This window comes from Salmo salar, chromosome ssa26 (genome assembly GCF_905237065.1).
Source record: "Salmo salar chromosome ssa26, Ssal_v3.1, whole genome shotgun sequence".
NCBI classification, from domain to species: domain Eukaryota; kingdom Metazoa; phylum Chordata; class Actinopteri; order Salmoniformes; family Salmonidae; genus Salmo; species Salmo salar.
Window position 1 is genome coordinate 24896821 of NC_059467.1, and position 14939 is coordinate 24911759.

General features: G+C 42.3%; 1 protein-coding gene across 1 annotated transcript in view; it reads right to left on the reverse strand.

The window, feature by feature from the left end:
- Positions 1 to 14225, reverse strand: part of LOC106587483 (leucine-rich repeat-containing G-protein coupled receptor 4) — a 30544-nt gene extending 16319 nt beyond the window's left edge. Inside the window, exons 1-3 of the mRNA XM_014175906.2 lie at positions 13421 to 14225; positions 3760 to 3831; positions 408 to 479 (exon numbers count right to left, since the gene is read on the reverse strand). Coding sequence (XP_014031381.1) covers positions 408 to 479; positions 3760 to 3831; positions 13421 to 13683 — 407 coding nt within the window. The 5' untranslated portion in view covers positions 13684 to 14225. The remainder of the gene's footprint in view (positions 1 to 407; positions 480 to 3759; positions 3832 to 13420) is intronic.
- Positions 14226 to 14939: the final 714 nt, after the last annotated feature.

The following is a 14939-nucleotide window of genomic DNA, read 5'->3' on the forward strand; positions in this document are numbered from 1 at the left end:
CTAGTATCTACTAGATACAAATGTGGTTATGGTGACTATCTCCCTTCCTCTCTACTATCAGTAGTCTCTGTCGTCAAAGCAGGCTAGGGCCCAGGGGAACAGGCCCTCTGGTTTCCTGCCTCTTCACACACGTCACATGGCCACCGCTCGTTGGGAAGGAAGTGAACACCTCTGTTTATTCTGTTATTTCATTCACCTGTATTTCATTCACCAGTTTTATTTACAGGTGTGTGCGTGTGAATGGCTGTGTGTTTGGTTTGTGTGGGTTGTGCCCGAGCACTCACCAGTACTGGACTTTGAACCCTTGGCTCAATGTACAGTCACAGAACATACAGGTATTATATGAGTGTTTGTCTGTGTGTGCGTGTTGTAAGTGTGTGTGTAGGACCAATGAGCGGCACACTTACAGGACTTTGAGCTGATGTAGTCCAGACAGAGCGTCAGGGTGGATGAATGAGAGGTCATTTCCTGCCAGTCGTCTGAGGTAGAGAGAGACGAAGAGAGAGAAAGAGGGAGAGAAAAAGATGGTGATCAATTCATAATTGCATCGAAAGCTAAACGAGGATTCGTACAGTAATCTATATGTTGTTGGTACAACTTTTAATGCTCTCAATTTAACAGCTTCACTTTGAAATGTTAATACATACAAGATTGAAAGTCATCGACCCTAAAAAAACAAATGAAAACACCTCACAGGCTCCAGTTTGCGTTATCAGGCATAGCATAACATAACATAGCATAACATAACGCCTGGGGTGCCAGAGAGACGTGTCAGTGCGACGGCATGTTGTCAATTCACCAGACACTCTGGGGAGAGAGTGGACACATTAGGACTAGGCCTGGGTTTCCCCTCCTGGGCCTGGTCTACCTCCCCTTCCAGCCAGGATATCAGGAAGAACTGGCAGTGTGAATAATCATGTGGGGGCGGGCTGTCAGGGACTCATAGTTCCACCAAATCTGGCCTGGGAGATTAGCACCACATTTATCACCCTCTGCAACTTGAGTCGAGTGGCATTAGATTCCACTGCAGCCAATAGCTGCTGGGTGTGAGCCTGAGAGCCTGGGGAATCTGAGTAACAACTCCCACCATGCCCTAATACAACCCCACAACACACCCCCTTACTGGGGCCTACTGGGGGACACACTTCCAGGGATGTCAAATACTGTTGGTCCATCATATAACAACCAGCCAGCATCATATGACAGGGTCTCTAGTCTAAACACACAAACGCTAGTGGCAGACTTCCACTGTGATCCAATGGCAGACCATGTTTAAAATCACATATTTGTTGTGGTTGACAAACATGGTTAGGATTTGGAAGGCTATATAATGGTACATGCTCTACAACTTGACTTGGCTCTGGCTCAAACCAAATGATTGCCTTCCAGTGGTGGATTCCACAGGACACGCTTCACCATCAAACACCCAAATCAATTTGGCTTCTCATGTGTCTTTATCAACTATTCATTGACTGAATTGTTTCCTTTGTCAGCATTTTCATTGTTTCCCAGCAGTAAATGAACTGTTGAAGTACTTGTAGTCAAATGGGCCAGTTTCATGCACATAAATCAAGCCTACTCCTTGACTCTATTGCGGCAACTACAATCCCAACTACTGACAATTATTTATTATTAATCTAGGACTCAAGTAACACAGCTTCAGGTTTGAAAGCAGAGTAGGATTTATGTGCAAATTGGTTAGTGTGTCTGCCAGATTTATAAGGTACTGTAAACTTTACGTCCACAGCCTTGGAACTGGTCAACGCCCACATGTCTATGGCCCAGCCACCACACGCAGGCCTGCTAACAAATTGCTAGGACATCCTTCACATTTCAGGGTGAAGAACCTCCCCACTGATTCCGTTTCTCTCAACAAATTCAGAACACATCTCCCTAGGCTTTGATGAAGGCAGAAGAATGTGCTAAGCCTTGTTGAGGAAAGACTAAATCCTTCCCTTCTGTAGCACCACTCCCACAACCATTCTATTTCACTAAGAAACTCACTGGTAGACAACATACACTTTAACATCAGAAGGTGAAGAGATTTGGAACACACACTCAGGGAGACAAATGTGTGCAGAGACACACAGACAAATAAACAAGCACTCAAACACAAATTGAGGGGGAAGACTCCCCTACATCTCTTTATCTGTCAGGATGGTAGCTAGGCTGTGTTGTGCTTTGTTCAGGGTGGGAGGTGTGTATGAAGGAGGGTTGCGTGACTATCAGAGAGGGAATGTACCTCTCTGGGCATGTCCCCCTCTCTCTCAGTCAGCCCTCAGGGCTGGAGCTGTGGTTAAGTGACACAACACCACCCCGGGCTACAGAGCCATCCGCTCTGTTCACTCAATGAAACATTATGATTTGTTTCAAGGATAAGGCTAAACAAACACAAATTAAAAACTATAGACAGCTGTCAACAAAACAGCATTCCGAAGCACGAATATAACTGCTAGGCCCTACAGTGCTGCTCAGTAGGGTTGGGCGGTATCCCGATTTTCATACCGAGATACCGTTTCTGTACCATACCGGGGTATACGGTATTACCGGCAGTGCACACATTGGGAGCTAATTCAAACAAAACAAAATTAGTTTTTTTGGGGCACAGAACAATTTAAGCAACAAGGATCCTGATCCAGGAGGGAATTGAATGTCTCTGCTGTAACCAAGAAGCTTGATCTTGACATCTAGCCACTTAGCTAGCAAGTTAGCAAAACAAACGCGTAGCTAGAGCCCTCAGCCGGATATAATTGATTTTGACACATCTTAGATTTCTTATAGTTATACTTAACTTATAGTTAAAAGCAGTGGCGTAGCACACACTGTATGTATTGAAAATGACACTGTAAGTATTTTGAAAAATACCCCGGTATACGGTATCTCCCAAGCCTACTGCTCAGCTCCAGAGCAGGATGGAACCTAGAGAACAGGTTTCACTAAGTATATATGACACTGGGCAGAGACCCCTGTCCCTGCCTGAAAGGTAATGTTGAGTGGTAGAGTGCAGCAAGGGTGCGTTTTTAGCCAGGTTGTCATGGAAACCATTGTTTTGCCTTCTTCCTTCCTGCCTGGCATTCCTCCACTTACAATGCGATGAAAAGTAAATTGCCCTTTGACAAAGCAGATGAAGTAGGCCTAGTGTTCGGAAAAGAAGGGAGTGAAGACTGGTTCGAGATGATAGACACACACAGGCTAAAATAACATGGGCACAGAAGCAGCACTGGGTGCAGAATAATGTTAGCTGGTAATTTTGCATTCTCAGGGTTACATGTTACCTGATATCAGGTAGACAGATCTTATCTTTACTTCCAGCTCTGAACCAGACAGAGGGGTATTTCAAGAGTAAAAAAAGACACACACACTCTAAGATTAGATATGCTCATTGAATGGGTCCCAGAACTGAGACATGCAAATTCTCCACGAAAACACAATGAAATTCTCCACGAAAACACAATGAAAGAAAGAATGTGATGCATCTCACATACATGTTCTCTGGAATCATACGTAGCCTATAGTCATGGTACTTTTTGATAGCTACCATGGTATAACTTGCCCTTTCTAAAAACACTGCAACTTAGCCGACTACAATGGCATGACTCTTTGGTGTAAGAGAAACTACAGGGTTCTTTATATCTTGTTGAGCAACTTGATGATCAAACACATAATACAACAGGTCTGTTGTGGTTGAAAACCACTGATTATCATATGCATGTGACATAAACTGTAGTGGGTAATGTACTAGAAAAGATTCATACTCACAGTTCTTCTAGATAGGGGAAGTTCTTGAAGACAAACGCCGGGAGCTCTGTGATGTTGTTCATGCTGATGTCACTGTGGAACCAAACAACAAGTGTCATGAGTGGATCAGTATTTCTCTCAGGTTAGAAAAAGAACACAGCCATGATTCCAATTAAAATCTCAAACAATCAAGCTGGATTTATACTCCTAAAGATGCAACAACATAGAATTGCAGAAATAGTACATAATGTTTGATGCCATGGTAGTGTGTAATAAATGTATCTTTTTGGAGGCATAACTAGTAAGTAACTGCTCAGAAGCATGCTTTCAATACGGTTACGTTGGTTTTCAAGTACTGTCATCTTCCCCAGCAGCATAATGATTCATTTGGGCCAAAACAGGTCCCCAGCAATACTGTAAACCCTTGAAGAAACGCTCCTCGTATTGCCTAGGGGACGTTCACTTTTCCAACTCACTGCAGAGAAAGACAGGCATGTAGCAGCACGACAGCTATGCAGACAGCACTCACGTTTCTTCCCCACCTGACTAATTCAGTATGTGACTTACATACAGTTGAAGTTGGAAGTTTACATACACTTAGGTTGGAGTCATTAAAACTCGTTTTTCAACCACTCCACAAATTTCTTGTTAGAAAACTATAGTTTGGCAAGTTGGTTAGGACATCTACTTTGTGCATGACACAAGAAATGTTTCAAACAATTGTTTACAGACAGATTATTTCACTGTATCACAATTCCAGTGGGTCAGAAGTTTACACAAACTAAGTTTACTGTGCCTTTAAACAACTTGGAAAATTCCAGAAAATTATGTCATGGCTTTAGAAGCTTCGGGTAGGCTAATTGACATCATTTGAGTCAATTGGAGGTGTACCTGTGGATGTATTTCAAGCCCTACCTTCAAACTCAGTGCCTCTTTGCTTGACATCATGGGAAAATCAAAAGAAATCAGCCAAGACGTCAGAAAAAATGGTAGACCTCCACAAGTCTGGTTCATCCTTGGGAGCAATTTTCAAATGCCTGAATGTACCACGTTCATCTGTACAATAGTATGCAAGTATAAACACCATGGGACCACGCAGCCGTCATACCGCTCAGGAAGGAGACATGTTCTGTCTCCTAGAGATGAATGCACTTTGGTGCGAAAAGTGCAAATCAATCCCAGAACAACAGCAAAGGACCTTGTGAAGATGCTGGAGGAAACAGGTACAAAAGTATCTATATCCACAGTAAAACGAGTCTTATATCGACATAACCTGAAAGGCCACTCAGCAAGGAAGAAGCCACTGCTCCAAAACCACCATAAAAAAGCTAGATTACGGTTTGCAACTGCACATGGGGACAAAGATTGTACTTTTTGGAGAAATGTCCTCTGGTCTGATGAAACAAAAATAGAACTGTTTGGCCATAATGACCATCGTTATGTTTGGAGGAAAAAGGGGGACGCTTGCAAACCGAAGAGCACCATCCCAACCGTCAAGCACAGGGGTGGCAGAATCATGTTGTGGGGGTGCTTTGCTGCAGGAGGGACTGGTGCACTTCACAAAATAGATGGCATCATGAGGCAGGAAAATTATGTGGATATATTGAAGCAACATCTCAAGACATCAGTCAGGAAGTTAAAGCTTGGTCACAAATGGGTCTTCTAAATGGACAATGACCCCAAGCATACTTCCAAAGTTGTGGCAAAATGGCTTAAGGACAACAAAGTCAAGGTATTGGAGTGGCCATCACAAAGCCCTGACCTCAATCCTATAGAAAATGTGTGGGCAGAATTGAAAAAGCGTGTGCGAGCAAGGAGGCCTACAAACCTGACTCAGTTACACCAGCTCTGTCAGGAGGAATGGGCCAAAATTCACCCAACTTATTGTGGGAAGCTGTGGAAGGCTACCCGAAATGTTTGACCCAAGTTAAACAATTTAAAGGCAATTCTACCAAATACTAATTGAGTGTTGTAAACTTCTAACCCACTGGGAATGTGATGAAAGAAATAAAAGCTGAAATAAATCATTCTCTCTACTATTATTCTGACATTTCACATTCTTAAAATAAAGTGGTGATCCTAACTGACCTAAGACAGGGAATTGTTACTTGGATTAAATGTAAATTATTGTGAAAAACTGAGTTTAAATGTATTTGGCTAAGGTGTATGTAAACTTTTGACTTATACTGTATGTAATACATAGAGAGTAACCATGGGCAAAATTGTCATCGAATCCAACTGAAGTTCTAGGAATTGAGAGATTGTTATATAGGCAGGTTTAGTAAAGATTGTAAACTGATTTTAGAAGGATCCTAAAGCAGCCTACAGATTAATGCACATCCAACTTCCAATAAAAATTACACAGGCTATAGCATAAAAAGACTGGTATGGTATGACACTATAAAAATGGTATGACACCATAGCCATTCCCTTGTGTTCAACAACTCAACAGAGAGTACCTTTTAACTTTGGACCACTCGCATCTTGATTCAAAATCCTTTCATTGGTTTAAAAGAGGAGCCCATAGACACCAGATGTTAGAGTTGAAGCACAACAGGACTGAAAAAACATCCTGCTTTTGATAATGAAGCGAACCCCCCTAAAAAGGGTCCATCTTGAATTTCACTACCAGCCGTACCAAAGTCTTGCATGTGTGTGCATGTAGGACTGTGGATCCTTAAAGGATAATATCGGCCGCCACACTCCCACCCCCCATGTTTCTAACTACAAAGGCCCCCAACAGAAGCCCTCATCATCCCTGCCATCTATCTTTCCCATCTCCAGGTTACCTAGCTTATCCAATTTCCTTCTAGGCTCTGTACAATGGAGCTTCCACCTTGATCCCCCCCACAGACTCTCCTTGGGGCGTTGTGTGGCCACTATTTGGAAGGCTTTCCCGGTGGTCCCTCCTTTGGATACATTCTGTCTTGCTGACAGCACCCCTACACCTGCACCCTGTAACCATCTTTCACAGGCTGTAGACTGCCATGGTCAAGAGTGCAGGCAGCCACAGGGACAGGATGAAAGGGTGGTCTGTGAATGCTGTCCCTCCCAGCTGCTTTAGTCATCAGGGGACCTGCCTATCCTACATAGAAATACAGCTGTGATACATATAGAAAAAACAGCACACTTTCTGAAGCAAAACAGTTACATGCCCACTGTTTTGAGGGTATGAAATGTCACCATGACATCAAATAATACAAAGGTGTCACTTTGGGCTCATAGCAGCCTTGGTGGGAAACCGAATGAATCACATTTCCAGCAAGAGTTGCCAAAGGTTTCACTTTTCAAGCGAGATTTCCCTACATAAAAAAAAGAGATCGGTGACAAAGACATCCTTCAAAACACTAATCACATCCAACAGAGGAAAGTATGGGGAGCAGGCAGCAGAGGCTGTTGTCAAGTCTCAACAGAGCACCTTTAAAACTCCCTGGGATTTCACTGCCAATCCAAGTAAATAGAGACATACAGATCATCTTTACTCAGAAATAAATGTCAGCTAAAAGACACAAGATACTTTTCCTAAATCACTTTTGGGGTCAAAGACAAAATCTACACCTTTTACACAATTAAAAAAATAAGCAATAATTCATCATCTCTGCTATGATGCAAGATGAGAATAAATATATTATCTCAGCATTATCTCAAAGCCAACCACAACCTCTCCATGGTAAGAGGGTCAAAAAGAGGTCCACCCTGTTCAAGTCTCTGGCAAGTGAGAAATTATACTTGTTATTTAGTGGCTTATTGTGTGGTCTCTGATGGTTGGTGCATGGTTTTAGAAAGGTTTGTGGTCATAAGCACATCCTTAAAGACTTTGGTGCTGGGCTAATACAGAAGGCCTGCACACGGTTTATGCTCCCAATTCACTGATTTATTGACAACGTTTGGATCCGAAACGGATCTTGGTCAGAATGATTTTAACCTGAGCTCAGCATTAGCTTCCCCCTCACAATTACACAGGCCACTGGTGTTTGTCCACAGACCAGACAAGGACCTCAGCAAAGCCACACAAAACAACCACAGAGCTCCACATTACAGACAGAGAAATATACATGGAAAGATTGCCAAGCAGTGCAAAGGCAGACCAAAAAGAGATTAAACTTAAAGCGACTCCAAAACCAAGGCGTGTATATGTGGTATGTGTGTGGGCGGATCAGACACTGGCTGGCATGGAGCCATGAGAGGGAGGGGAAGCTACCGTGCCAAGAACAGCAAGGATTGACAGACAGGACAACGGCAGATAAGTAAGATAGAGATTTGGGGGAAAAAGGTTACTATGTCCTTCCTTTGAAGATCTCTGGGCGCAGAAGGTGGCAAGTGTAAAAAGTATCTGATGTTGTCTTTGCAAGGGCCTTGCTTCAAGGAGGCATAGCCTTAGTTCAGATGCACCATGAATCCCAAGGTGATCTTCAAAAGGAGGACAACTTCACTTCTTCAATACCTTTTGGCAGTGTTTATTTAGCCGGCTAATGTAATCTAAATGAAAATCGATATCTGCCGGTAGATCATTTGTTGAGGTAGAGAAGCCAAACCGGGCACCAACCCAACCACCTGCTTGCTGCTAACATTGACTACCTCAGAAGTAAAGCAAACTCAGTAATGCTTTTGCTTTTTAGCCCCCTGGTCCCATGACAGCAGAGTTGTGGGGAAAAATGCAGGTAACGGGTAACTATTTTCTCAGCTGGCTGTTTCTTATTGATTAGAGAGGAGGTAAAGGTGGTGAGAATTGAGGAAGATGGCTGAGGTTCCCTGACTGCCATACTGGAAAGGAACAAGGGCACTTTGTATACACAGACGGGCAGAGTGTTCCACCATGGGAGTGCAGAGAAGGTCAAGCATTTACCACATGGGTCCTAGGGGAGACTGATTCGCTGTAGCTAGAGTGCAAACTACCAGCCTGCAAGGCAAACATGTCAGTCCTAAAGCGGTGAGAGACAGAGAGGAGAGAAGTGATTGATATTGGTATGGGAGTTGTTGTCATTGTAAATGTATTGTTATTTTGCTATTCAAATGTATGTGTTTTATACCAATTTACAACATTGAATTGAACCAAGAGAATGAGATTGACAGAGAATGTGATGATGAGAGAGTTGGAGAGGACTATGGAAAAAATAGGATGAAAATTAGGAAGATAAGTGATCAGAAGTAAAAGAGAGTGTGAGTTGTGTGAGGGAGAGAGAGAAAGAGATAGATAGAACAAGAGGGGGAAGGGAGAGAGAGAGGGCAGAGAGAGAGAGAGGTAAACATTCTACCATCTAGCAGTCATCCTGTTTGGGAGCGGGAACCAGTGACTAGCTCCTTTCACCTCTGCTGACCATGAACAAAAGTATCATTCAGCTTAAGATGGATAGAGGGCACCAATGGCGAGTGAGCTGGCTGGACCAGTGAGTGAAAGGGCATTAGTCCCCCTATCCCCTCCCTCCCCTAAACTTGTGCTTGTTCACACTATGAAAGGACTTCAATTGAGATGAGATGTGAGAAGTGACCCCCTCCTACCCCAAACCCTCATGCCCCCTGCATGCACACATGAGAGCGAGAGTGCACACACAGTCACCAAGCTCTCAAGAGACTGAGATGTTCTTTTGTCACTCGTATCTGCAGAGATGCAGCAGGCATGCACTGTCAGAGGGGAAATTGGTGTACAGGGTGAGGGGGGTTCCAGAACTTATTTCTCTTTCTCCCCACCTGTTTTCCTCAGGCAGGAGAGTCTCAATTTCAGCTGCCAATAAAAACCGTAATGTACACACCAACATGCTGCAGGCAGCTCCACCCCCCAGCCCACCTCTCCAACCTTCCCCTGGGCTGCTGGCTGGTGCCAACCCAACACTCTGATTTATGGACTGATAAAACAAAGGGCAGGCCAATTCCCATCTGTGTCAAATTCCGTAAGATTATGCAAATCAACAGATGCATAAATGTTAAATATTGTAGGATATTGCCAACGAAAGTGGCAATGTACAGTACTGTATATTATTTTGTGACTAAGTAAATGGGTTACTAACTTTAAAGAATGACAACACATGAAATAAAAACTTGAAGTAACGCTCTCTAAATAACTACAAATGCAGGACAAGAGCAGGTCTAGTCATACCTCTGTCTGAAACTATTCCAATTTAAGAGGACATTCCAGAATTCCAAGGCCAGAAATTCAACAAAAAACCTGACTGTCAAAAGATGGAGTTAATGTCTGTGGCCCTATTTATTTTAGTCATCTTCATAACAGAACTGCTGCCCTCCATTCTCCTCTCTGCTTCTATGTCCAACAGTTTCAGTACATTCATGGGGTGGCAGATTGTACTGGATGGAGTCACAGCAGGAGGAAAATCACAAACAAAGCCAACCTTCTGGGAAACCATTCTCCCACCTCTGGGGACAGCAGGGCCTGCAATGTGCCTCTTGTAAGACTGCTGGACCTGTCTGCTTCTGTCATTATTTGTGTGTGTGTGTGTGTGTGTGTGTGTGTCTATCTATTTCTCTGTCTCTTTCTGTCCATTAATCTCTCCCTTCAGTAATTTTCCATATCTCAATTTATCAAGCTCTTCACTATTTGCCTGTCTTGTTGATCCCTGTCTGTCTCTGCTGTTTGAGCAGAAAAGCTTATAATTGCCACTAAACGTCACAGCAGATGATGTGTACCCCAATTAATAGATGAAGTTGTTTGTTTGCCGACACACTAATGTAAAGTGTTACCAAAATATATTTCTAGTAGAGTACTAAGGATGTAATTCCACTTTTGATGAGTGCTAAATGGGATTAAATTAACATTATGGAGGTGAATATTTTGTTTAGTTCTTTAAACAAACATTAGCTCACTTCCGGTAAGGAGCATTACCAGCTCAGCACAGCCTCCCTGTGCATTAACTCTGAAAAAAAGAGTCTTTCTACAGCTGTGATGTGTCGCACTAATCCATCATGACCCCTGCCCTCTCTACTCACCAAAACACAGAAGGAATGGAAAGAAGGGGAGTTTAAGAGACGGAGAAAAGACATTGAATGGAGAGAGGGAGAGAGAGAGAAATACAAAGAGAGAGAAAAAGAAAGAGACAGCTGCACTAAGGGTCAATTCCACAGTAACATACAAACATGTTTACTTTAAAATGTATTTCAAACAAAAACCAATGATTGACCACTTTTGACAACGTCCAGTGAACATTTACTTGAAGAATTGTCAGTGGAAATTGCTAAGTAGTCCCTGTGCATAGAGTTGTATCATTTGTTTGCAATCATTGTTTTTTGTTTGACATACATTTTAAAGTGAAAAATCACTCTGTTAGCGTGGAATTGCTCTAAGGCAACCCGTCAAATACTCTGAGGGCTTGAACTGAATATATCACATAGTTATGAGCTAAAAAGCTGTCACAAAGCATTTGGTTAACTCTTGCTCAGTGTAGGTGCACAAGAAGCCTTCACGCCCACACTTCCAATCGTAATATGTAGACTTGGCAATTGTAATACAATATTTGGGGATATGTTGGTAACTTACACGCAAGTCTGAAAAGATCGTGATGTTTGATAACAGCATACACTACACTGTGTCTTAGTTGACACATTGGTAAATACCACGGTTTCTCTTCATTTTACCTGACACAAAGCATCCCTACATTGGCAGTTTATTGGGTCAACTCTAAAGCATGTGTATTTCTACAACTCTGCTGGACATTAATGCACTCAGGAAGTCAATAAAATGTACTTACAGTCCATGTGGTGTAACGTTCAGGTACCTAGATGGAAATAAAGGTAAAATCCAACCCCTCAGCTTTTATGTTTAGTAAATAAAGGTGATGGTGATATTGTATATATTTACATTTCTCATTCAGTCTTGGATATGAAACTGTTCTGTATCAATACCCACCGGGTCCAGACGTCAATTCAACATCTATTTCACGTTGGTTCAACGTAATTTCATTGAAACGACATGGAAACAACTTTGATTCAACCAGTGTGTGCCCAGAGGGTAGTCTTCTCAAGGTCAGATCCTTCCTTCTTTTCCACATTAGGAAGCACATTTCCTTGGTCCACCTTCAATAAATAACACATAGACCCTTTGACGCCCTTGGGCGGCTGCTCTGTTTATCATTAACTAAGACATTGTGAAACCTTTAAGGCTAGTTAACCAGAAATGTATTAACTATGCAGACCCAGTCTCAGTTTCTCCTCAGTTAGTAATGCTCTTTCTCTCTAGTAAGGTAGTGCAGAGCAACTCGCTTTTTCTGGTACAGAGACAAAGACAGACATGAAGGCGGAATCACAGGGAATACAGAAAAGAAACAATGATCATTCCTTAAAAATAAACTATAGGCTAACTAAAAGAGCCATGTCATAGAGCTTTTGATTTAGTTGTTATTTTGTGTTGATCACAACAGCTTTTTCCTTTCGGCGGTTCCTGACCAAGATTCAGAACATATTTTATTTGTTAAAAATATAGTCTACAAATAATTTAACATTGCTCATTTTCCCCATGTTGATAAGTTGCTTGAGCCACATGTTTGCACCTTAGGAAACTTTGGAAGGAAAGTAAATACGACTTCATTATTACAGTAAAGTGTTACTGAACTGACAAATTCTGGGGTGAATTCTGGTGTATCCCTGTAAGATGAATTTGAATTTGCATTACTTTGTAAAGGACATGTAATGCATATGTAAAGGATATGTAATGCATATGTAAAGGATATGTAATGCAAATATCAGAATACCAACCACAACAACTGTCTCTGAGATGATGGGTAAGTGTGTCCACAGTGTTTTCTTTTAGGGATAGGCTTACACCTAATGTAACCTGGGACTTTCTCTGCCATGATGTGAGTTGGTGAGTGGAGCAGCATTCAGGTTAAACAGTCTCAGGCAGGTACAATCACCTTTCTGCCCGGGTATTTCTGGGATCTGTTTATGTCTGATCTCCAATATTATTCAAATCAAATTAAAGGTATACACCGAAGCATCATGAGGTTCCCTCTGTCAATGCCTGTTCTGGATCAAACCTCAGCCTTCTCATAGCAGCAGACACAAGATGTCTTCGTAGTTCTATTCCTTCATATCTCAACAAGGAGTCAGTCGAGACCACAGAGACAAGACAGGCCAAAGAATCAGCAAATGGAGACAGATCCACCTTCTTGCTTTACACAGATGATGGGCTACTATTCCACATGTCCCTAAATATAAGTGGCTGTAGTCTAAGAAAGTGAAAGTCCAGGTCCCAGGCCAAGGAATATGCTATAGCTTGTATGCTTTTCAGTATAGTAAAATACTAGGGTATAAGAGGGGTCATATCAAGGAAAGGTCAGCAAGTGAATGAGTTTGGACCAGCATGAAACATTTTGGCAACCATTGCATAAAAAAATAGCCTAGCCAATACTGTATATACTGTACCAACCTTTAATTTTAAGGCCTACTTTTCCTCTGGCTGTTTTTCATTCTTTGTGTTTGCTCTCACCACAATAATGTGTTTGTTATCAGTTGAATAACTGATCCACAGCCCAAAGTTGTAAAAACGCACTCGATTACTTGGCTTCATTGACAGCCATTGTGCAAAAGTTTGCTCCAGTACTGACGTGGAGAGGTGCCCCTCTCGAGTAAGTAGTGGCCGACCTTACCGTTACAAACACGTCCTAACCAGGGAGAGAGATTGATTCTAGGTTTAATCGTGTTTTATTACACAGTTTCAATATGTGTTGATACTTACAGATAGTAGGTGAAGGCGCTTAGACCAGTCGGGACAGTGGTCAGACCTTTCCCAGAGCAATCCGCGCCTCCGTCCTCGTCGCAGCTGCATGAGGACGAACAAATAGCCGGAGTGGATTGTCCTTGACCAGCCGCACCATCCCGTAGTGAAAACAACCGCAAAAATATCCAGATGACAAACACGCGCATGTTCTTCTTCTGTTCAGACTGAGCAAAAATGGCTTTACGTTTTTCTCTTATAAGGACATGTAGGCTACTTTTCATGTGACTGCTCTGTTGTGATGGCTTGTCCAAGAAGCTTGAATACGTATTCTTGTTGATAGGTAGTCGACCACTTCAAGGATATAACATGTTAATGCATCAGTCCCACCAAACATATATCCTTAACTACCCCTGTCAAATCTGGGACATTTTCTTTACTCAAACAATGCGGTTTACCTTGCACTAAGTGTCCTCCTATTCCTATTCATCCCGTGTGGAGTGTTGGTCCCATAAAAATAAGTAGCACCCGTCCACACAGACGAGAAAATTGGCACCTTTTGCTTTTTCCGTTTTCGTTGTCCCATTAAATCAGAAAACCAGGCGGATCCGTGCGTGGACAAAATAAGAAGCCTCAATACAATTCTGCAACCGAAATGGGAAACACTTGGTGACTTATTTTTGCTATCGTTTCCCTCTCCTGATTTGTTTCCTGTAGAAAAACACAGTCAGCTTTCAGCCATTCCTCACGTTTCCTTCCTTTGCTCTCTGCCACCAGCAGCCCGCTTTTTCTTGCTCACTCTGTAAGCACCCTGCCGGACAACCTGCCACACGATCTGCTGAATACAGTATGTTAATACTGACCTACATATTAATTATTTCACAACGTCACACTTTAGCTTTAGTAGGCAACATACTCCAATTAATACGTTTGTAATTGTGTAACAATTAATTGAAATGATCAGTTCATTTCCACCTCAGTCCTTTCATTGAGTGTGGTACCATCGCAGGTTAGTCCTTTGGTAGTAATTGATCAATATCTGAGATAATGATAGGTTAACCATTCTTGTTTTAGTGAATTCCAACTGACTGAAATGTAGTTATTATTAGATAGGCCTAATTGTCAGGTTATTATCATTTTACCATATGCTTTCTACCAATAATACTGTAGGCCTAAAATAAAGTGTAAACGGACAGTTTCTTCAACAACTACATGCTCCATGCCAGATGAAACGTGTTAGTTAGCCTTCTAAGGTCAAATGTTATTTGTTTGATTACATAATACTTTGTGTGGGTCCTGTGATTTGTTAAGTTGCAACTTGGGCCATGCACCCTTTTCTTTATCTTTTTTTAATTGAACTTTTATTTAACTAGGCAAGTCAGTTAAGAACAAATTCTTATTTACAATGACGGCCTACCCCGGCCAAACCCTCCTCTAACCCAGACGACACTGGGCCAATTGTGCGCCGCCCTATGGGACTCCTGATCATGGCCGGTTGTGATACAGCCCGGGATCAAACCCGGGTCTGTAGTGACGCCTT